We start from the raw sequence: 22,757 nt of genomic DNA, 5'->3' as shown, positions 1-22,757 counted from the left end.
TCATGGCATACAGGGTCTTTAGTTGCAGCATGCAAACTCTTTCATTATGGCCTGTGGGATCTTGTTCCTGGACCAGGGATTGAGCCTGGATCTCCTCCATTAGAAGCATGGAGTCTGAGCCACTGAACCATCAGGGAAGTCTCCTGTAAAGCTAACCTTTGAACAATACTGGTTTGAACTGTGCAGATCCACTTATACATGGGTTTTTTGTCTCAATAGTAAATGCTATAGTACTACATGACCCCCATCCCCTGTTGGTTGAATCCATGGATACAGAAGGCCAACTATGAGTTACACACAATTTGTTGACTGTGTGGAATCCCTAAGCCCCATGTTGTTCAAGGGTCAACTGTACATCCATTTTCTTAGGTCTGTGGACAGTTCTCCCCAGTAGTACGAAAGTGAAAGTGAAAGTCGCTCAGTCGTGTCTGACTCTTTGCAACCACATGGACTATACAGTCCATGGAATTCTCCAGGCCAGAATACTGGAGTGGGTATTCTTTCTTTCACTTCTCCAGGGGATCTTCCCAACCCAGGGATCACACCCAGGTCTTCTGCATTGCAGGCAGATCCTTTACCAGCTAAGTCACAAGGGTAGCCCCCTTAGTATAGCTCCCCAATAGTATAGCTACTACAAATTCCAGCTGAGCTATTTCAAGTCCTGAAAGATGATGCTGTGCAAGTGCTGCACTCAATATGTCAGCAAATTTGGAAAACTCAGCAGTGGCCACAGGACTGGAAAAGGTCAGTTTTCATTCCAATCCCAAAGAAAGGCAATGCCAAAGAATGCTCAAACTACCGCACAATTGCACTCATCTCACACGCTAGTCAAGTAATGCTCAAAATTCTCCAAGCCAGGCTTCAGCAATACATGAACTGTGAACTTCCAGATGTTCAAGCTGGATTTAGAAAAGGCAGAGGAACCAGAGATCAAATTGCCAGCATCCACTGGATCATTGAAAAAGCAAGAGAGTTTCAGAAAAACATCTATTTTTGCTTTATTGACAATGCCAAAGCCTTTGACTGTGTGGATCACAATAAACTGTGGAAAATTCTGAAAGAGATGGGAATACCAGACCACCTGACCTGCCTCTTGAGAAATCTATATGCAGGTCAGGAAGCAACAGTTAGAACTGGACATGGAACAACAGACTGGTTCCAAATAGGAAAAGGAGTACGTCAAGGCTGTATATTGTCACCCTGCTTATTTAACTTACATGCAGAGTACATCATGAGAAACACTGGGCTGGAAGAAGCACAAGCTGGAATCAAGATTGCCGGGAGAAATATCAATAACCTCAGATATGCAGATGACACCACCCTTATGGCAGAAAGTGAAGAGGAACTAAAACGCCTCTTGATGAAAGTGAAAGAGGAGAGTGAAAAAGTTGGCTTAAAGCTCAACATTCAGAAAATGAAGATCATGGCATCTGGTCCCATCACTTCATGGGACATAGATGGGGAAACAGTGGAAACAGTGTCAGACTTTATTTTTGGGGGCTCCAAAATCACTGCAGATGGTGACTGCAGCCATGAAATTAAAAGATGCTTACTCCTTGGAAGAAAAGTTATGACCAACCTAGATAGCATATTCAAAAGCAGAGACATTACTTTGCCAACAAAGGTCCATCTAGTCAAGGCTATGGTTTTTCCAGTGGTCATGTATGGATGTGAGAGTTGGACTGTGAAGAAAGCTGAGCACCGAAGAATTGATGTTTTTGAACTGTGGTGTTGGAGAAGACTCTTAAGAGTCCCTTGGACTGCAAGGAGATCCAACCAGTCCATTCTGAAGGAGATCAGCCCTGGGATTTCTTTGGAGGGAATGATGCTGAAGCTGAAACTTCAGTACTTTGGCCACCTCATGCGAAGAGTTGACTCATTGGAAGACTCTGATGCTGGGAGGGATTGGGGGCAAGAGGAAAAGGGGACGACAGAGGATGAGATGGCTGGATGGCATCACTGACTCACTGGACGTGAGTCTGGGTGAACTCCAGGAGTTGGTGATGGACAGGGAGGCCTGGCGTGCTGTGATTCATGGGGTCGCAAAGAGTCGGACACGACTGAGCTACTGAACTGAACTGAACTGAATTTGGTTTTGGCTGTGCTGTGCAGCATCTTAGTTCCTCAACCAGAGATCAAGTCCACATGCTCCGCATTGGGAGCTCAGAGTCCTGACCACTGGACTGCCAGGGAAGGCCCAGCTACTAATTCATACACAGAAATAACATGATGATACACCAGCTGCACAGCTTTCATTGGTAGTAGTCAAGCTCATGTGAATTCCAAGTAGAATTATTTTTTTAAGATTTTGTATCTTTATTTATCATCATTTCATTTTGGGCATGTCCACATGCATGAAATAGTCAAAAAATGCAGGTGTAAAACACACGCAGTGATGTGTGTAGATCTGAAGTGTGCAACCTGGTGAATCATTATATGTGTGTGTACTCACATCAGCTCCCCACAGATGAAGACACAGAACATTTACAGAGTCCCAGAAAGTCAACTAGAAATGGAATGCACTCTGAGACAAGGAGGAGAGAATGTAAGGGCATGTGCTCTGGAGTCATAGGGACCTGGTTTTGAGTCCCAGCTCAGACATTTAATAGACACGTGACTTTAGGCAAGCAGTAAGTACTCCTGAGTTTGAGTTTCCCCTTCTGCTGCTGCTGCTGCTGCTAAGTCACTTCAGTCGTGTCCAACTCTGTGTGACCCCATAGACGGCAGCCCACCAGGCTCCTCCATCCCTGGGATAATTAATATGCCTACCATACAGCATTGTAAATGATCATTTAAATCACATAGTGTAATTTCTGGTCATGGCAAAGGGGAGCCTGGTGGGCTGCCGTCTATGGGGTCACACAGAGTCGGACACGACTGAAGTGACTTAGCAGCAGCAGCAGCAGCAGCAGCAGCAGCAGAGGCTTTATCAAACCTATAGAATATCGAAAGGATAAGTGAGTGGAATTGGATAAATGTATGAATCCAGATTGGAAAAATAGGACTTCCCTGGTGGCTCAGTGGTAAGGAATCTGCCTCCCAATTCAGGAGACACAGGTTTGATCCCTGGTCGGAGAAGATCCCACATGCCTGGCAGCAACTAACCTCATGCACCACAACTATTGAGCCTGTGCTCTAGAGCCTGGGAACAGCAACTGCTGAGCCCTGGAGCCCCTGCTCTGCAGCAAGAGAGTAGTCCCCGTTCTCCGCAGCTAGAGAGAGGTCTGAGCAGCAACAAAGACCCAGCACAGCCAAGAATAAATAAATAAATTTTTTAAAAAAGATTGGAAAAATAAATTGTGACATCTTTACAGATTGGGATAATATATGGCCGGGAGAATGAACAATCTAAATACATGCAGTGATGTAAATAAACCGCAAAAACAAGAGAAATGAGACACACAAGAGCACACTATATGGTTCCATTTCCCTAGAGAACAAAACCAGGTACAAACAACCTATTCTGTTAGATGTCAGGCTGTGCCTGGAGAGGGCTCGAGGTGGGGGGTTCTCAGGGCCTAGACATGTTCTGTCTTTTGATCTGGTATTATTTACGCAGGAGAATTCGGTTTGCAAAAATTCATTGAGCTGTGCACTTCAGAGATGAGTGCTATCAATACACTTGTGTATGCTTTTCAAGAACAATTGTAAAAAACTGTTAATCACCTGAATCTGAAAAACAATGTTTCGTGACTATTTAGTCTCTCCATGTCATAAAAATGTAAAGTAGTAGTAGTAGTCATCACGAAGGAAAATGAACATTATTTCATTGTACAAATAAATGTGTTTGTGTGGCTCATGTAGGTTTTTCATCCCTCAGAGCTCGTGAGAAGGAAGGGTCTAATTTTAGTGAGACCTTGGTCTGTGGCTGGAAGAAATAGTTGAAACAGACTTCAGCGCTGACCTGCAGCTGATCGTCACACTCCTAAACAGCTCTTCTGCTTTATACGCTGCTGCACTTTGCTGCAGTGAGGTAGGAAGGTTCAGCTCCTGTCTGTTTCTCTTCTGCTACAGCCGGAAGCTGGCGGGTCCGAGGGGCAGAAAGAAGATGGGCTGGATGGAGTTTCGGCTCTTCCACTACGCGGGAGAGGTCACGTACTGCGCCAGGGGTGAGTGTCTGTGGGGTAAAGGTCATAGGTCACGGCCACGCAGGTGCCCCCGAGTCCACTCTAAACATGCTGCATATCCCTCTCAAATGTTCCCTAGCCCCACTGCAATCACGGCATTTCAGAAGGATTTTAGGGACTTCCCTGGTGATCCAGTGGTTAACCATGCCTTAAACGCAAGCATGGTTGGGCGCTAAGATCCCTCACGAATCGCAGCCAAACAACCAAAATGTAAAACAGAAGCTACAAAGAAGCAATATTGTAACAAATTCAATACTTTTAAAATGTTCCATATCAAAAAATATTTTAAAAAGTATTATAAAATGTAGTAATTGTATATATAACTACTTTCTTGAGAGAATTCACATAGCCCCTGTTTCACTCATTTAAAGTGTACAATTGATGAGTGTTTAGGGTATTCACTGTGCACTTGTGCAACTGTCACCAATTCTATTTTAGAATCACCCCATCACCCCAAAAAGAACCCCTATACACGGCAGCAGGCACTCTCCATTTTCCCCTAGCCCGTCTTCCAGAGCCCTGGGCAACAAACCAGTCAGCTTTCTGTGGATATTTGCCTATTCTGGACATTTCCTAAAAATGGACTTACACAGCGTGTGGGGTTTTGTGTCTGGCTTCCTTCCCTCAGAATAACGTTCCCAAGGTCCATCCGTATCCTCTTTCCTGTCTAATGGCCAAATAGCGTTCCCCTGTACGACTCTGCTGCACTTATCAGTTCACTCATTAGCGGGTGGGCATTGGGCTCTTTGCACTTTGGGGCTGTTATGAATGATGCTGCTGTCCACATGACTGTGTTTTTGTGTGGGCGTATGTTACCCTTTCTCTTGGGTAAATACCTGGGTGTGGCGTTGCTGGGTCCTGTGGTAACTCTATTCTTAATTTCTTGAGTACCTGCCATACTGGTTTTCCAAAGTGGCTACATCATTTTGCTTTCCCACCAGCAGTGTGGAGGGTCTTGGTTTCCCTATTTCCTCACCAACACTTGGCATTGTCTGTCTTCTGATTCCAGCCATCCTAGCGGGTGTGAAGTGGTGGTTTGGATTTGTATTTTCCTAATGCTTAGTGAAGTGGAGCATTTTTCCTTGTGCTTATTGGCCATGAGCATTTGTTCCTTGGAGAAATGTTTGTTGAGATCCTTTACCCACTTTTTAAATTGTTTTTGTTACTAGTATTGAGTCGTATGGTTCGTTATGTTCTAGCTACAAGTCCCTTATCAGATAGATAGTTTGCAAGTATTTTCTCCAATCTGTGAGTTATCTTTTTCACTGTCTTGATGGCATCCTTCAAAGCCCAGAAGTTCTTAACTTTGATAAAGGCCACTTTGTTCTCTATTACTTAGAGTAATGTTTTCATGGTTCATCCCTGCTGTTACTATTTTTTAATTGCCAAATAAGCTCCCACTGCGCGGTTACAGCACATGTTGCTTATCCCTTCATCGGTTATGTGCATGGGGGTGGTTTCTACTTTTTCGCTTTCATGAATAATGCTGCTGTGAACATTTTTGCAACACATTTTTCATACATTTTCTTTTGTCACCTCTGCTTTAGGTTCTAGATAATTTTTACTTCTATATAAATTCATTTCACCAAAAAGCTTTAAAAAATAAAATACCATGTATTAGGGGTTTTTTTCCCTTAAATATGTAGAGGTATAAAAAATAAAAGTGAAAGTCACTCAGTCGTGTGCGACTCTTTGTGATCCCATGGACTATACAGTCCATGGAACTCTCCAGGCCAGAATACTGGAGTGGGTAGCCTTTCCCTTCTCCAGGGGATCTTCCCAACCCAAGGATTGAACCCAGGTCTCCTGCATTTCAGGCAGATTCTTTGCCAGCTGAGCCACAAGGGAGCCCAAGAAGGAAAAAAAAAAAAATGTTAAACAGGACAAATCTCTTTAAGTAGATAACCTACTGATTTTTGCTTAAAGAATAAAGTAACTAAAAAAAAGAATAAAGTAATAGACATGTAGGGTTTCCTTGGTGGCTCAGTGGGGAAAAAAAAAAAAATCCACCTGCCAATGCAGGAGATGAGGGTTCAGTCCCTGGGTTAGGAAAATCTCCTAAAGAAGGAAATGGCAATCCACTCCAGTGTTTTTGCCTGGGAGATCCCGTGGACAGAGCCGCCTGGTGGGTGCCAAGGGGTCAAAATGAGTTGGACACGACTTAGTGACTCAACAATACACATATAAGGCTAGAAATTGCTCACAATACAGAAAGGTACAGAAGGAAAACTAAAAACCCCTTTACCTCCTAGTCTCTCCCTGAGGTAACCACAAGAATCAACTGGAAAATAAAAATATCTTATGCATATAATTACATACGTGGGGACACGTATGCCCACGCATCTAAAGAACACAAATACACATCTAAACAATAGGGATTGTTATTTTGTGTTATCTCCTTTGCATTTTTCATTTAATAGATATTGGCGGTGATTTGGACTCCAGCTAACATCCACTGAGCACTTTCTGCGGACCAGGTCCCGCCCCAAATGCTTTACCTCTGTTGCTTGTTTAAACCTCACGGAACGCAGGGAGCTGGGCAGCCTTATTGGTCCCCTTTTAATCTTTGAGGCACTGAGCTCAGAGATGTTAAGGCACTTGCCCGCGGTCACTCAGCTATTAAGCGGCAGAGCTGGAGGTCAGACCCAGGCCTTTTGCCTCCAGACCTGCATTCACTCTCCATAGTGGCAGATTCCTCCACGTTTCTTCTGAAAAGCTACACGCACGCCCCATGGGGCCGTGTCCCGTCACCTGTCTGAAGGCCTCTGATTGTTTCCAGCTTTGTCTCTTGTAAACAATGCTGTGTTTGACATCTTTGTATATTTCAGTTAGCCAGTCTGTGCTCCTTATATGCCTGCTGCTGCTGCTGTTGCTAAGTCACTTTCCGACTCTGTGTGACCCCATAGACAGCAGCCCACCAGGCTCCCCTATCCCTGGGATTCTCCAGGCAAGAATACTGGAGTGGGTTGCCATTTCCCTCTCCAATGCATGAAAGTGAAAGCGAAGTCACTCAGTCATGTCCGACTCCTAGAGACCCCATGGACTGCAGCCTACCAGGCTCCTCCATCCATGGGATCTTCCAGGCAAGAGTACTGGAGTGGGGTGCCATTGCCTTCTCCGTCTTATATGCCTAGGATAAGTTTTTCAGAAGTGGCTTTGCTAAGGTCATCAAAAGTTTATTTTGACTACTTCTGGGTAGCTACCCAAAAGAACTGAGAGTAGGAATGTGAACAGGTATCTGAACACCCGTGTACACAGGAGCTTTATTCACAGTAGCCAAAAGGTGGACGCACCCAAGTGTCCATCGATGGATGAATGGACACACGAAATGTGCTCTGTCCTTACAATGGGACATATTTCAGGCTTAAAAAGGCAAGAAATTCTGACACCTGCTACAATGTGGATGAACCTTGAAAACATGATGCTAAGTGAAATAAGCCAGACAGAAAAAGAAATATGAAAGAATTCCACTTATGTGAGGTATGCAGTCCAATCCATAAAGACAAAAAGTAGAACAGTGGTTATCGAGGGTTTCAGGAAGCGAGGAATGGGGAATTAGTGTTTAACCCGTACAGAATTTCCACCAGGGGAAAAGGAAAGGAGTTTTAGAGATGGATGGTGGTGATGGTTGTGCAACAATGTAAATTCACGAAATGCTCCTGAACCGCACACTTACAAATAGTTTAAATAGTAAATTTTATATTGTGTATCTTAACAGTGCCCAGGACAGCCACCCAAGAACAAGAATGACCCAGCCCCAAATGTCAGTATTGCCCAGTCTGTGAAACTCTTAATTAAGAGATCATTTTTAGGATTTCCCTTTGCAACCAGTATGGAATTATATTTTTAATCAAAGCCATTGATTCAAGAGGGTTTTTTTTCAATGTTTTACAGGATTCTTGGAAAAGAACAATGATCTTCTCTACAGACATCTGAAAGAAGTAAGTCTGAAACTTAACTCTATGTATTTTTGAAGGTTATGAGATATCACTCAGAATACTGATTTGGGAGGTTTGGCCTTCTGGATTTTTCTCGTTAATGTATTGCATTAGAATTCCAGTACGTCATGGCCAGAACAGACAATTCAAGATCATCTCTGTTTTCATTTTTTGGCCGTACCACACACGGCATGAGGGGATCCTAGCTCCCCACCCAGGGTTCGAACCCTCGCCCTCTGCAGTGGAGGTACTGAGTCTTAACCACTGGACCACCAGGGAAGCCCCTTTTCCGTCCTCTTTTTCAAGTGCTCCCAAGGCAAACAGCTCTGGTCTGTCATGTACACACTGATGTGAACTTTCCTGAAGAGCCCTTTGTGATTTCTGAGGCAGCCAGTGTGGTGGTCATCTCTCTCTGCCTACAGGTGCTGTGCAGGTCCAAAAACAGAATCCTGAAGGAATGCTTCCTGGTGGCTGAGTTAGAGAACCGGAGAAGGGCACCGACAGTGAGTGTGTGTGTGGTTGGGGGTGAAGGTGCTGTGCAAAATTGGAAAGGCAGCAGAAACCACTCAATTTGCACCAACATGCAATCACTTAACTGTATTTTGTAAGCTGTCCACTCCTTTTTCTGGAAATATCCTCCTCTAACAAGTTTTACTAAACATATATTTTCCAAAGTTAGCAACCAGTGTGCTCATTGGCAGACGTTCATTGAACACCTACTGTGTGTCAGGTGCTGTTCTGGGCACAGGGGAATCCAGGAACAACCAAACAGATAGGGGTCCTCCTCTCCTTGTGGGGTTCACCATCTATAGGAGGATATTACCCATCAAAGAAAGAAACTACTATAACGAGCCTCTCATAAAGGAAGCTTGGTAACAAGGAGACTGGCTCAGCGGTAATGCTGGCTCCTGCAAGGCGCTTGCTTCATATTTACTGGGTGATAAAACCATCCTGAGACAATGCTTGCCCAGACTCCGCTGCACCAAACGGAGTTCGGGCTTCTCAGGCCAGGACATCCAAACCCTTCTCTTCACTGGCAAAACAGCTCGTGACAGGTAGTAAGTATTGGGTTGGCCAAGAAAGTTCATTCTGGTTTGGCAGTACCATGCCTGAATGAACTTTTTGGCCAGCCCACTAGAACTGGTCTGTTAAGAGTTTGGGTCTGAAAGATCAGTCACCACCTTGAGCCAGTCTTCTCTGTATAAATAGGGAGCAATGCTGTGTGGTCAGCTCATTCTGTCTCCCTGCAGGTGGGGACTCAGTTTAAAAACAGTCTGAGCAGCCTTCTGGAAATTCTCATCTCCAAGGAACCTTCGTACATCCGTTGCATCAAGCCCAACGAGAGCAAAGAACCCAGTGAGTTGAGAATCGTTTGGAACCCCAAGCTAAGGGAAGGGAGGCCGGGAGGAAAACCAAGATGGTAGCGGGGTAAAATGCTAAAACTCAGCACAGGTTTGCTGCTTGTCATCAGTATTTAATAATAGAAGGTAAACGGGGCTTCCCTGGTGGCTCAGTGGTAAAGAATCTGCCTGCCGATGCAGGAGACACAGGTTTGGTCCTGGATCCGGGAAGATCCCACATGCTGCAGAGCAACATGGCTGTGCAGCACGTCCACTGAGCCTGCGCTCTGGAGCCAGGGAGCTCTGAGCCCTGGAGCCTGTCCTCCGCAACAAGAGAAACCACTGCAGCACAAAGCCTGCGCACCGCAACTAGCTACAATTAAAGAAAAAGCCCACCCGGCAATGAAGACCTTGCACAGCCAAAAATAACATTTTTAAAAAAGAATACTTTAAAAAAACATAAAGAAATAGAAAGTAAATGAATAGGGAGGAAGGTGACTTGTGGGCCCGTGTGAGCATGGCTCAGAGCCTGGCCAGTTTAAGGCCAACGCAGCTGGCCTGGCAGAGCTCAGTGGTGAGGGGAAGCCACCTGCTTCTTTCCAGCCAGTGCACAGTTTTCGAGATGGTCTAGGCCTCAGGTATTTGCTGAACCTGTGCCATGCTTTCACAATAAGGTCATGCAGTCAAAGGCTTACAGCAGCCAGGCGGGAAGAGCAAATGAGGGAAGCAGGCTGGCTGTGAGGCAGTAGGGAATGGAGGGGACTGCGGCAAATTGCAGCAGGCACACCCTGTCTACAGGGCACTTATTGCCATATGAGAGTCTAGGTCCAGAATGACCAGATCTTATGGCTTTTCTTAAGATATTTTTTTTTTTTTTTTGGATGTGGGCCATTTTTTTTTTAAGTCTTCATTGGATTTGTTACAAAATGGTTTGTTTCTGTATTGGCTCTTTTGGCCACAAGGCATGTGGGATCTTAAGACCCTGATCAGGGATGGAATCTGCACCCTCTGCCCTGGAAGGTGACATCCTAACCCCTGGATCACCAGGGAAGTCCCATCGTGGTTTTTCAAGAGAAACCAGAAGTTCAGATTTTCCTGTTAAACCCCACCCCCATCCCCCACTAAAAGAAACACACTTAGAACCTAACAGGACATATCTGTGGCTAATGGCAACCCACGCCGGTGTTCTTACCTGGAGAATCCCAGGGAAGGGGGAACCTGGTGAGCTGCCGTCTATGGGGTCGCACAGAGTCGGACACGACTGAAGCGACTTAGCAGCAGCAGCAGCAGCAGACCTAGTCCAGAGATCGTCAGGGTGTAGCCTCTGTTCTGGTCTTAGATGAAGCATGCCCATGGGGTCCTTTACCGTCACTCTTCCTTCTGTGTTTCCAAAGGCAAGTTCGATGACTTCCTTATCAGGCATCAGGTCAAGTACCTGGGGCTGATGGAGCACCTGCGGGTGAGACGGGCCGGCTTCGCCTACCGACGGAAGTACGAGCATTTCTTGCAAAGGTAAAGTTTGTTTTGTGGATCTTAAGCCAATGAAGTGAGCGGCGATGAATAAAAGGTCATCCCCCCAGGGAACTCATTTGCTTCTTACCTGCTGAAGCTGTGACAGTGATGGCATTCCAGAGAATAGGAAGCTGACTTGGTTTACCACCTTCCCTTCATTTCACTAAACCACTAATGTATTGGCTTGGCCAAAAAGTTCATTTGGGTTTCCCAAAACCTGAATGAGCTTTTTGGCCAACCCAGTACTTCATTGGAATCTCGAAAGTACAAGGGCCAATGCACAGACTTGCCACCAGAAGGCAGACGTGGGCCACACATCCCTGGAGTCTGAAGTTGGCTGGATAAGTCTGTTTCCATGGCTGCTGGTTTATTGTGGGTCAGTCTGGGAGCAATCCCCTTGGCCTCATGGGCTGTCAAGAGACGCAAGTGTTAAAAAAAAATTAAGATGCAGGGGTAGTGGTAAGAAGGTGGGCATTGGAGCCACAGATTCTTGGGTAGGAATCCCCAATCTTCCTCTTCCCCCATGACCTAATTGCTCACGTGCAACACGGGGATTAAGCTGCTCTCAAGGATTTGGTAAGGATTTAATGATATATCCACCCCCACCACCACAGCCCAAATTGCTTGTGCATCAGTTGGGCTGCTTGTGTGTGCAAACAACACATTTTTACCCTTTCAAGAAAAGCATAATAAAATGGTTGTTTTTGTAGGTTAACATGGTTGAATATTGTTAATTCCATATTTTAACTTAACATTCGACTTCTTTTGAACTTTTTTTTGGGGGGGGGCATGCCTCACAGCAGGTGGGATCTTAGTTCCCTGATCAGGAATAGAATACACAACCCCCTGCACTGGAAGTGCAGAGTCTTAGCCACTGGACCGCCAGGGAAGTCTCTGAAGTACAACTTCTTTATAATTATAAAAAGCACAGGCATAGGTTACACTTTAAATCTAATTCTTTGCATTATGCCACTTAGGTCAAGATACTGCACTCTGAAATTTCAGCATTTTGGGGTGTTTATTTTCAGTCTTCATTTAATATCAGATTTTTCTCTGCCAATGGTGGTGCTCAGTTGCTCAGTCATGTCCAGCTCTTTGTAGCCCCAGGGACTGTAGCCCACCAGGCACCTCTGTCCATAGGATTCTCCTGGCAAGAACATTGGAGTGGGTTGCCACTTCCTACTCTAGGGGATCTTCCTGACCCAGGGATGGAACCCGCCTTTCTTGCATATCCTGCTCTGGCAGGCGGATTCTTTATCGCTAGTGCCACCTGGCGGAGAAGGCACTGGCAACCCACTCCAGTGTTCTTGGCTGGAGAATCCCAGGGACGGGCGAGCCTGGTGGGCTGCCGCCTATGGGATCGCACAGAGTCGGACACGACTGAGGCGACTTAGCAGCAGCAGTGCCACCTGGGAAGCCCTTTCTCTACCGAGGATCTTGCTTAATTTTCTCCCAGAAGCCTTGTGTCTTGATGTCTGTTTATATGCATTTATTAAGTAACAATCTCTTCCCCCACTGCTATTTTAATAATTTATCTACCTGCTAATATAAACCTCTGATGAGTAGTGTCCTCCTTCCCAAACTGACATCCACTTAGATCCTCAGAATGTGATTCTTATCAGAAATAGGGTCTTTGCGATGTCAAGGTAAAGACTGAGATGAAATCACACTGAATTGGGGCTTCCCTGGTGGCTCAGAGGTTAAAGCGTCTGCCTGGAATGCGGGAGACCCGGGTTCGATCCCAGGGTCAGGAAGATCTCCTGGAGAAGGAAATGGCACCCCACTCCAGTACTCTTGCCTGGAGAAACCCATGGAGGGAGGAGCCTAGTAGGCTACAGTCCATGGGGTCGCAAAGAGTCAGACATGACTGAGGGACTTCACTTTCACTTTCACAGTCCAATGAGAGTGTTCTTACAACAGAGAGACTCACAGAGGGACACAGGGGAGAAGGCCATGTGAGGACAGGGGCAGAGACTGGAGTGATGCTTCTAGGAGACTTTGGTGTGAAGTCTCCTCTGAGTGGTTGGCATGCCCAGAAGAGCAAAGCAGATCTCCAGGGGAGCCCGTGGAAGGTGTGTGCATGTGCATGCTCAGTTGCTCAGTTGTGTCCTACTCTTTGTAGCCCCAGGGACTGTAGACCACCAGGCTCCTCTGCCCATGGGATTTCCCAGCCAAGAATAGTGGAGTGGGTTGCCATTTCCTCCTCCAGGGGATCTTCCTGACCTGGGAGCTTTCTAAATGTGCCTGTCCTCTCCCCAGGTATAAGTCCTTGTGCCCAGACACCTGGCCGCACTGGCACGGGCCTCCAGAAGAGGGCGTAGAGCGGCTGATCAAGTACATTGGCTACAAACCCGAGGAGTACAAGTTAGGGAGGTGAGTCCCGGAAATCGCTGTCACAGTGTTTTACGCATCGGTTCGTCTCCATCTTGAGCCTGGAGGTTCATCCTTCAAGAGTTTACGTAGATTTATAAGCAGATACTTTCGTCCACTCAATTTAAATGCAGTTTTGTAAAGAAAACGCTCCTCTGTGTGTCTCCTCCACTCTCAACACTTCACTCACACTCAGAACCCTCCAACACACACACCAGCTAGCTGGGTGTCCTGCGATGAAACTCACGTCTGTCAGCTCCCTGGAGGGGGTGTCAGGTCCCACAGGTGGGGGGCTCAGTCCCCCAAGACTGTCCTCCCCTCAGAAGCCAATCACAAGAGCTGTTTGTCACCTGAGTTTCTGACCAACGAGCTATACGCTGGAGGTTCTCATGACCCCTGTCTTGGGTTTGATTCATTATTCTAGAGCAGTTCAAAGAATGAAGAAAAATAGAGGGTTGGTCAAAAAGTTCATTAGGATTCTTCCGTAACTTCTTATGGAAAACCCTGAATGTTTCACCAACCCAATATTTTACTCACTGGATTACCAGTTTATTACAAAAGGATATAACTCAGGAACAAGGGTAGCAGAGATGCACAGGGCAAGGTATGTGGGAGGGGGGACACTCTTCCAGGTGTCCCCAGAAGATCTCCAAATTGCATGCTTTGGGGGGTTTTCTGGAGGCTTCATTACGCAGACATGATTGATAAAATCATTGGCCAAGGGTCATTCATTCCACCTCCAGCCCCTCTCCCCTCCAAAGCAGTGGGGCTGTAACTTCCAACTCTCTAATTTCAAGACTGGTTTCCCTGGCGACCAGTTCCCAGCCTTAGGTTATTGAGGGGCTTTCCAAATATCACTTGTTAGGTGATAGTGTGGTTGAAAGGGGTTTGTTATGAATAATAAACGATACCCAGGGAAAAGGAGTTTGGGGGATAAAATAGAAGTGTGGGATCGGCATATAAAACTATATTTAAAATCGATAAGCAGCAAGGTCCTACTGTATAGCACAGGGAACTATATTCAACATCCTGCAATAAACCATAATGGAAAGAAATTTTTAAAAAGACATCCATTTCACCTGTATCGCTTGGAAGCTATTTCAGGAGCAAAAACCAAGAGCGTCAACAAGAGAGGCCCCCGTCGCTCTAATCACTTGGGAAATCACACAGGTTTGGGGAGCTGAGACACTGCAATGGGACAAAGACCAGACAGATCTCTTTTATAATAAAACCCAGTATCGCAAACTCTAAATGGCAAGAAAGAAAGGCTACATCGCTGCCTACTGGAGATTAAGTATAAAAGAGCCCTGGGTTCTTAACCTGCATCAGGAGCTGGGAAGAACTTGGTGTCAACGGGAGGACGGGAGCCACGTGAGCCCCTCACCTCTATGTGCCTGGATTCCTTCCTTTTCCAACTGTGGGCCCGACTTCTCAAGGGGTAGTAGGACCTCTGTGATGTGAAAGCTCCTCCAGCTCCCCAGAAGGTGGTGTTCTGGAACTCGGGGTATCATTACTGTAGACCTGTCATTGTCGGCGAGCAGAAGGACTCTCATACATGTTGAAGGCTTGAGGCAGAACTCAATGGGGCCAACCAGGATGATTTTCATCCGCTCTGTTGGTCATTCTGCTGCTGCTGCTCCTGCTAAGTCGCTTCAGTCATGTCCGACTCTGCGTGACCCCATAGACGGCAGCCCACCAGGCTCCCCGTCCCTGGGATTCTCCAGGCAAGAACACTGGAGTGGGCTGCCATTTCCTTCTCCAATGCATGAAAGTGAAAAGTGAAAGTGAAGTCGCTCAGTCGTGTCTGACTCTAAGTGACCCCATGGACTGCAGCCTACAGGCTCCTCCGTCCATGGGATTTTCCAGGCAAGAGTACTGGAGTGGGGTGCCATCACCTTCTCCAGTTGGTCATTCTGGTCAGCATTAATTTGATTGCATAGGACAGGGTACAGGCATGAAGAGGCTCCATTCTCAGGCCGCAGAGATTGCGGCCTTAGGGATCTCTGCCTTTGAATCTGCCAATGGGCTTTCCCTGCCAACATGTATATCCCATCCTTTACTCTTGTATTCTGGGCCCTGCTCCAAGAGGCAGTGGCCTTTCCAAACCGGATTTCTGAGGAGAATTGGGCGTAGCACATTTGAAGGGAGGTGGGTCATGGGGGTCAGAGGTTGTATCTGCTCCCCATCCATAACCTCCAATGAGAAAGTGGGTTCCGGTGACACCACGCAGTGCTGCCCCCCAGTGGCTGCCTTGGGAAGTTTCCCTTGAAGTGTTGGGGCTGGGGGAGGGGGGTGGGCTGACAATATGAGATCCGTGAGTGGCTCACTGGTAAAGAATCCACCGCCAAGCCGGAGACGTGGGTTGGATCCCTGGGTCAGGAAGATCCCCTGGAGAAGAAAATAACAACCCACTCCAGTGTTCTTGCCTGAAGAATCCCATGGACAGAGGACCCTGGTGGGCTTCAGTCCATGGGGTCGCAATAAAGAGTCAGACACAACTTGGCAACAACACACACACACATTTCTAATTTATCTTTGCTGCTTGGTGGGATCTTCTCTTAAACTTGGACCCGTATTCTGTGTCATCACCTTTTAAAGCTCAGGGAAGTAACTTGGGGTTTGGATGGTGAATTAGTTTCCTAGGGCTGCATTACAAATTAACTGTAGGCTGGCTGGCTTAAAACAAGGGAAATTTATTGTCTCACAGTTCTGGAGGACAGAAGGCCAAAACCCAGGTGTCAGCAGGGTATGTTCCCTCCGCAGTCTTGCTGGGAGGCTTCTCCCATGCCATTTCCAGCTGCCTTCTCCCTGTGTTCCTCTGTGTGTCTTTCTCTAAGAACACTCTCATTGGATTTAGGGTCCACCCTAATTCAGTGTGGTTTTTTCCTCAATCTTTACCTTGATGACATCTCCAAAGACCCTATTTCTGATAAGAATCACATTCTGAGGATCTAAATGGCTGTGAATTTAGAGGAAGGGATACTAGTCAACCCACTACAGACAGTGACGACCGGTGAATAATGAAATGATTTTTTTTTCCTTTCTAGAACCAAAATATTCATTCGCTTCCCCAGAACTCTGTTTGCTACTGAAGATGCCTTTGAATTTAGTAAACATCAATTAGGTATGGTTTTTTCCTCTGCCTTGATTTTTTAAAATTTATTTATAACGTTTGGCTGTGCTGGGTCTTCATTGCTGCATGTGGGCTTTCTCTAGTTGCGGCGAGTGGGGGCTCCTCCTCGTTGCGGTGCTCGGACTTCTCACTGTGGTGACTTTTGTTGTGGAGGGCATGGGCTCCAGGGTGTGTGGGCTTCACTATTTGCATAGGAGCTTAGCTGCCCCGTGGCACGTGGAATCTTCCCTGACCAGGGATTGAACCTGTGTCCCCTGCATTGGCGGGTGGATTCTTAACCACTGGACCACCAGGGAAGTCCCTGCCCTGATTTTAATAGGGTCCTTCCTGTCACATCCCAAGGCTTCTTCGGTCACCTCTACCCTGCGTGCCCCCAGGGCCACTGCTGATACCCGCTTCTGAAGGTCATAACTGCTAAGATGCCCAATTGAAAGCCGCTTCACCAAAAGCTTTGTTTTCTTTTAAGTTGCGAGAATCCAAGCCACGTACAAACGCTGCCTAGAAAGGAGAGCGTATGTGAGAAAAAGACAAGCAGGTAAGAGCTGGACAGGACCTCTCCAGTTTCCCATGGCCCACCATGTCATCCACAGTGAACACCCAGGACTGATTTCCTTTAGGACTGACTGGTTTGATCTCCTTGCAGTCCAAGGGACTCTCAAGAGTCTTCTCTAGCACCACAGTTCAAAAGCATCAATTCTTCGGCGCTCGGTCTTTTTTATGGTCTGACTCTCATATCTGTACATGACTACTAGAAAAACCATATCTCTGACTATACGGACCTTTGTTGGCAAAGTAACGTCTCTGCTTTTTAATATGCTGTCTAGATTGAGTAGAGATTATAACACTGCAGCCTCTACTTGTTTTGTGGACATGTTTTATTTGATCCACAACATATATGTGTGTTTAAAGAGCAATTTTCTTTTAAGGTTATTAACACCATGACTGTTCTTGGAGCCCCTGTGCTCTGTCCCTCCCAAATCACTTCTCAGCATCACCCCCTCCCTCCACACACACCACTCTTCTGAACTTTGCATTATTATATCCTTGTTTTTCTTTATAATTTTATCATCTCTGGATGCATCATGAAATACTACACTTGTGGGACGGTTTTGAACTCCATAAAATTATACCATTTCTATTTTTTTTTTTGCAACATTATTGTTGCAATAAAACTTTATTTACAAATGGGGCAGTTGGTCCAGGGGGCCACAGTTTGCTGACCCCTGGTGCTCTATGAGCATACCACAATTTAGCTGTTCTGTTGACAGACATTTGGATTGCTTCCGGTTGTTTGTAACAGTGTTGCCATGAGGAACGCAAGCAAAGCACTTTGAGTTTCATAATTAACTGGAAAAAAATCTGAAAAGCTTTTAAAAATTGGGACGCGAGCCAGAAGTCTAATTTTTGTATGTCCCGATTTTTAACGTAGATGACTAAAATTATACATGGGCTAGAGACAGGGCAAATGCAGGGGCGAGACCAACCCATGCCACCAAGGGCCACTCTGCTCCCTCAGAAAGGCCTGGGGAACCCGGCCCCCAGCACGATTGCAGGCCTTCCCTTTACACGCCCCAGTTCCCTCTGTTCCTCTGTCCCCCTGGTTCAGGGGTCTCTCTGGGTAGAGACTGAAGACTCTCGCCCCACTTTCCATCTCGGGGGCTGGCGGAGTGCTGCAGCGGCGTCCAGGCATTTGTGGAGGGGGTGCGTCATTCTTGAAGAGGCTCTTGTATTTAAGGGATTGCTGTCACCTTCTAATGCCAGCGGTGACCTCTTTCAGCCATTACACTCGAAGCCCACTGGCGTGGAGCCCTGGCTCGGAAGGAGGCCAAGAGGAGGAAGTGGGCGGTGCAGACTGTAAGAAAGTAAGTTCTCCATCAGCTTTGGTAAGGCGTGGAGGTTTCTGAGTGCTGCCGCCGTACTGCAGAGGGTGGTCGTGGACTTGGCTGAGATTTTTGGCTTTGGGCAGAAAACCCGTCTTTCCTGCAGGACGTCAGCCCTGAGGACTTCCATTCCATCTCCTTTCTCTGAGTACCCTCACTGGACAGTGATCACAGCTCACAACATTTGACGTTTCTCTTAGCCTAGTTCTCAAGTCACAAAGTCAAATGCCTTCTGAGGCCAGGCTGGTGCAGCAGGTCTCATAAGCTGGGATGAAGAAGAACGGTAGGGTGGGTACCGAGGCCAAAAGAAACCCTCGGTGCACCTCAGAGGGGCGGTCATCACCCCGCTTCAGCCCACGGCTCTCAGGCCAGTCTGGCCAGACCTTTGGCTTTCTTTCAAGGAAAGCTGGAAACCTGGCTTTCCCGCAATACCTCCAAATTGTTTCTTTTGGCAACAGATTCAGGTTACTCAAAACAAAACCAAAACATGGTGTGGGTGAAATAGAACATGTCTCTGGGGGCAGGTTTGACCCTCGTGGCCCTATGTGGTGAGCAAATTTAATCTCCCATCGTTTTGGCTGACGCTGAATCAAACCAGTGTGGGAGAGAACTCAGTGAAGAAACAGGAAGTGAGGAAAGAGGCAACTAACAACTCTCTCTCCCGTGTAGGTTCATAAAGGGGTTCATCAATCGCAACAAGCCCCTCTGTCCTGACAACGAGGAGTTCATCGTGTTCGTGCGCAAGAATTACATCTTGAACCTTCGGCATCACGTCCCGAAGAATGTCTTGGACAAGAGCTGGCTGAGGCCTCCTGGCATCTTGGAAACTGTAAGGACCATTCCAGAACACATGTGGCAGATGGCGTGGGTGGAGCTTAGTGAAAGTTGCTCAGTTGTGTCCGACTCTTTGCGACCCCATGGACTGTACAGTCCATGAAATTCTCCAGGCCAGAACACTGGAGTGGGTAGCCATGCCCTTCTCCAGGGGATCTTCCCAACTTAGGGATCGAACTCAGGTCTCCCGCATTGCATGCGGATTCTTTACCAGCTGAGCCTCTAGGGAAGACTGTTGCTTTGTGCTGCCTCACCAGATAAAGCATTTTCCCGTGAGGGTGATGCCTGAGAAACTGAACTCAGAATCTGTCATATTCTCTCTCGAAGTATGACACCAGAGGAGCTCTGTTTACACACAGCACTTCTGAATGGCTTCTGTCTTTATTGGAACCTTTCACATGGGTTCAGGGACGGTCGCCTAGAATAGTGTTTCTCAGAAGATGCTCCGGGGACCCTGTGTGTCTGGAGCACAGAGTAGGGGCGATTGTAAGATTCCTGGGCCCCCTCCCACCGGGGCCCCTGAGTCGGTGTCTCTTGGAACATCCTAGCCAGCAATCCAGGGGACTCAAAACTCATTCAAGGTTAAAAACCACCAGTTCAGCCATAAGACAGTTTAGCAGAAAGACTGGAAGATGAGCAGCTCTCTTTGATCAGAAAATATTAACGCTGTGCTTTTACATCACACTGAATTCAGCCCTACTTTCAAAGCTTCTGTTTTGGTGGCTGAAGCCTAAAAGTGGGGGCAGGTGAGGGAGGCAGGTGGAAAACGGCGTGTTCCCCACACAGGCATCCGATCTGCTCAGGAAGATGTGCACCAGGAACCTGGTCCGGAAGTACTGCCGTGGGATCACCGCCGAGAGGAGAGCCCTGGTAGGCACACAGCATGCGGGCAGGTGGTAGGACCAGAGAGGGGTGGGTGGAGCCCCGTGAGGGCCATTGGTCCTCATTCACGTCTCACCTGTAAGCCAAGGCTCACATAAGGCTCATGCCTCATACACGCCTTGAGGATAAGATGCATGTGGCCACTTAGCACAGAGCCCTCCTGAACTGGCAAGTGGCATAAGCACCATCACGCTCTTGCTAGCACTGTTACCATGGAAACACCACCACGCTCTTGCTAGCACTGTTACCATGGAAACACCATCCAGACAGCCCCCTCTCTGGAGGTGTGGTTTTATGTTCATCTGCCAGTCAGCAGATTTTTTTTTTTCTATAAAGAGCTAGAGGGCAGTATTCTAGGCTTTGTGGGCCACACCATTTCTGTTGAAATTACTGTGCCACGGCAGCACGCAAGCTGCCGGAGACAACCTGTAAATAAAGGGCACAGCCATGCTCCAAAATATACACCACTCACAACACTTTACTGGATTTGGCCCGCAGGCTGTAGTGTGTCATCTCTGACCTAGAAGAAAGTGCTCTCTGAAACAGTGAACATTCTACTTCCAAGAAGTCAGTGCAAGTAGAGACAAGCCCAAGCATCAACCGCAGTCTCTAAGCAGTAGAGTGTTTGGAGCTTTGGCCCAAGCCAGATGTGTTTGACTTCTGCGTGCTCTGACTCCTCAGCAGAGGTGTGGCAAGGCTCACCAGGGAGCCTGACTTGTTCAGGAAGTCAGTGCTAACATGGTCCTCTTTGGATCCCCAAAGCCTCATGGCTACCGTTCTGTACTTTTAACTCTACCAGATGCAGGAAAAGGTGGTCATGAGTGAAATATTCGATGGAAAGAAAGAAGGCTACACAGAAAGCCTACATCAACCCTTTGCCAACAGCCGAGTAGGTAAGTCCCTTTTTCCATCTACATGCTCATTTGCCCTATTTGAAGAAAAAAAAAAGTCAAAGGACGATGTTTGACACCTAGCATTTCCTGACAGCTATCTCCCAGCTTGAGGTCTAGGTCACAGGGGGATGTAAAACCAGCCGATGCCTCTGGCTTCTGCCCAGGGCTGGTACCCAGTGATGACTCGCTGTGTTCTGGTTGCCTCCTTAGATGAAGGAGACATTAATCCCAAAGTGCTTCAACTCCTCAGCAGCGAGAAAATCCAGGTAGGGAGCTGTGTGTCCTTGCCTGAGACGGGACTTCCCCACAGGGTCTGCGAATAGGGTGTCTTCTACACAAAGCGGGGCTGGAAGCAGTATCTAAAAGCAGGGGTGCGTGTGTGTGGCCCCAGCTCTCAGCTGTGCTGCTCCAGAGGCTGAGATCATGGGGACCCATAATCTTGGGTACCCGCTGCTGTTCTTACGGTCCTTATCTGTCACGCCACTGTGTCTGATGTCCTGTGAAGCTGAGTGGAATGCGGCCATGCACGTAATCATTAAACATCCTGTTAGAAGCAGTGTGGCGGGGGTGCCCGGGAACCCATGTGGGCTTCGTAACTGAGCTGTGCAACCCCTGGGCAGGTGACTTACGGTCTCGGTGCCTTCGTGTTTCTGTGAATGGGGAGGACGGAGGGGTCGGGGGGTGTGAGGGGTGCAGGCACGCAGCACCCAGTGACTGTGGCGGCTCAGGGGCTGCTGGATCACTTGGTCTCCTGGGCACCAGAGACCTGTGACTGGGTCATCTCTGCTGAGTTTTCAGAGCAGCCTGGTGAGGCCGACGCCAGGGCCTTGAATTCCTCAGGTCAGCACCATAGGCAGAGCCAGGAATCATGTCTATCTCACAGAGAGCCAGGGTTCAGAGAAAACCCATCTGTGCACCATCTGAGTGCCTGAAGCCACGATGCTCGAGTCCGAGGAACAGGGAACTCAGTAGTCTGCCCCTCGCCCATGATTCGAGCATCCCTCGCAGTGACGGCCACCTCCTTGCAGTACGGCGTTCCGGTCATTAAATATGACAGGAAAGGCTTCAAGACGCGGCAGCGGCAGCTCATCCTCACTCAGAAAGCAGCCTACGTGGTGGAACTTGCCAAAATCAAGCAGAAAATAGAGTACCCCGCCCTCAAAGGTAAGAAGCAGGCAATCTTAAGCTGACTCACTGGGTGGACTCAGCTCCCAGGAGCACCAGCAAGGAAGCAGCTCCTTCACTGAAAGACCAAGTGAGGGACTTCCCTGGTGGTCCAGTGGCTAAGACTCTGCGCTCCCAACGCAGGGGGCCCAGAGGGCCCAGGTTCCCTGTTCAGGGGGTCCTGGACAGGGAACCAGATTCCCACATGGCACAACTAAGACCCAGCACCGCCAAATAAATCAATATTTTAAAAATGACCTAAGTGAAGGGTGCCCACAAAACCCAGGGCAGCCCCAGGCCTGGCCTGTGCCTCTGATTCTGGCATAAAGGCCCATGGCATCTCACTCCAGCATCCAGGTAGGATGCCAGACCTGTGACAGCTTCTTATTCCAAGCACAGATGCTGACTGCTGGAGTATGTGCCCGCCACCCCATAAAGCCCAGCCAGGAGGGAAAAAGCATGGGGTTGGGAGCCCCCAAGTGGGCCTCTTTTCTTGGTATTCGCGTCAACTTGTCCAGTTCCTGGCCCCTGACTTTGCATCTGTCCTAAGGTGTCTCCACCAGCAGCCTCAGCGACGGGATCTTAGTCATTCACATTTTGCAAGCAGACATCAAGCAAAAGGTAACTGCTGGCCACGGGGCTATTAACAGGGAGAAACACTGCAGATATCTTTAGCTGCCCCCA

The 22,757-nt window shown here is 47.6% G+C and overlaps 1 protein-coding gene across 1 annotated transcript in view; it reads left to right on the top strand.

Moving 5' to 3' along the window:
• MYO1H (myosin IH) overlaps nt 1-22,757 on the top strand; it is a 42,002-nt gene that overhangs the window by 15,211 nt on the left and 4,034 nt on the right. The window contains exons 14-28 of the mRNA XM_061385105.1: nt 4,015-4,109; nt 8,022-8,068; nt 8,488-8,568; nt 9,316-9,421; nt 10,800-10,917; nt 13,177-13,290; nt 16,335-16,411; nt 16,887-16,955; nt 18,198-18,282; nt 18,970-19,129; nt 19,921-20,004; nt 20,816-20,909; nt 21,120-21,175; nt 21,938-22,073; nt 22,624-22,694. Of these exons, the coding sequence (XP_061241089.1) occupies nt 4,015-4,109; nt 8,022-8,068; nt 8,488-8,568; nt 9,316-9,421; nt 10,800-10,917; nt 13,177-13,290; nt 16,335-16,411; nt 16,887-16,955; nt 18,198-18,282; nt 18,970-19,129; nt 19,921-20,004; nt 20,816-20,909; nt 21,120-21,175; nt 21,938-22,073; nt 22,624-22,694 (1,393 nt within the window). The remainder of the gene's footprint in view (nt 1-4,014; nt 4,110-8,021; nt 8,069-8,487; nt 8,569-9,315; nt 9,422-10,799; nt 10,918-13,176; nt 13,291-16,334; nt 16,412-16,886; nt 16,956-18,197; nt 18,283-18,969; nt 19,130-19,920; nt 20,005-20,815; nt 20,910-21,119; nt 21,176-21,937; nt 22,074-22,623; nt 22,695-22,757) is intronic.

Source organism: Bos javanicus, chromosome 17, assembly GCF_032452875.1.
Source record: "Bos javanicus breed banteng chromosome 17, ARS-OSU_banteng_1.0, whole genome shotgun sequence".
Taxonomy (NCBI): Eukaryota; Metazoa; Chordata; class Mammalia; order Artiodactyla; family Bovidae; genus Bos; species Bos javanicus.
This window is presented reverse-complemented; position numbering and strand designations above follow the sequence as displayed.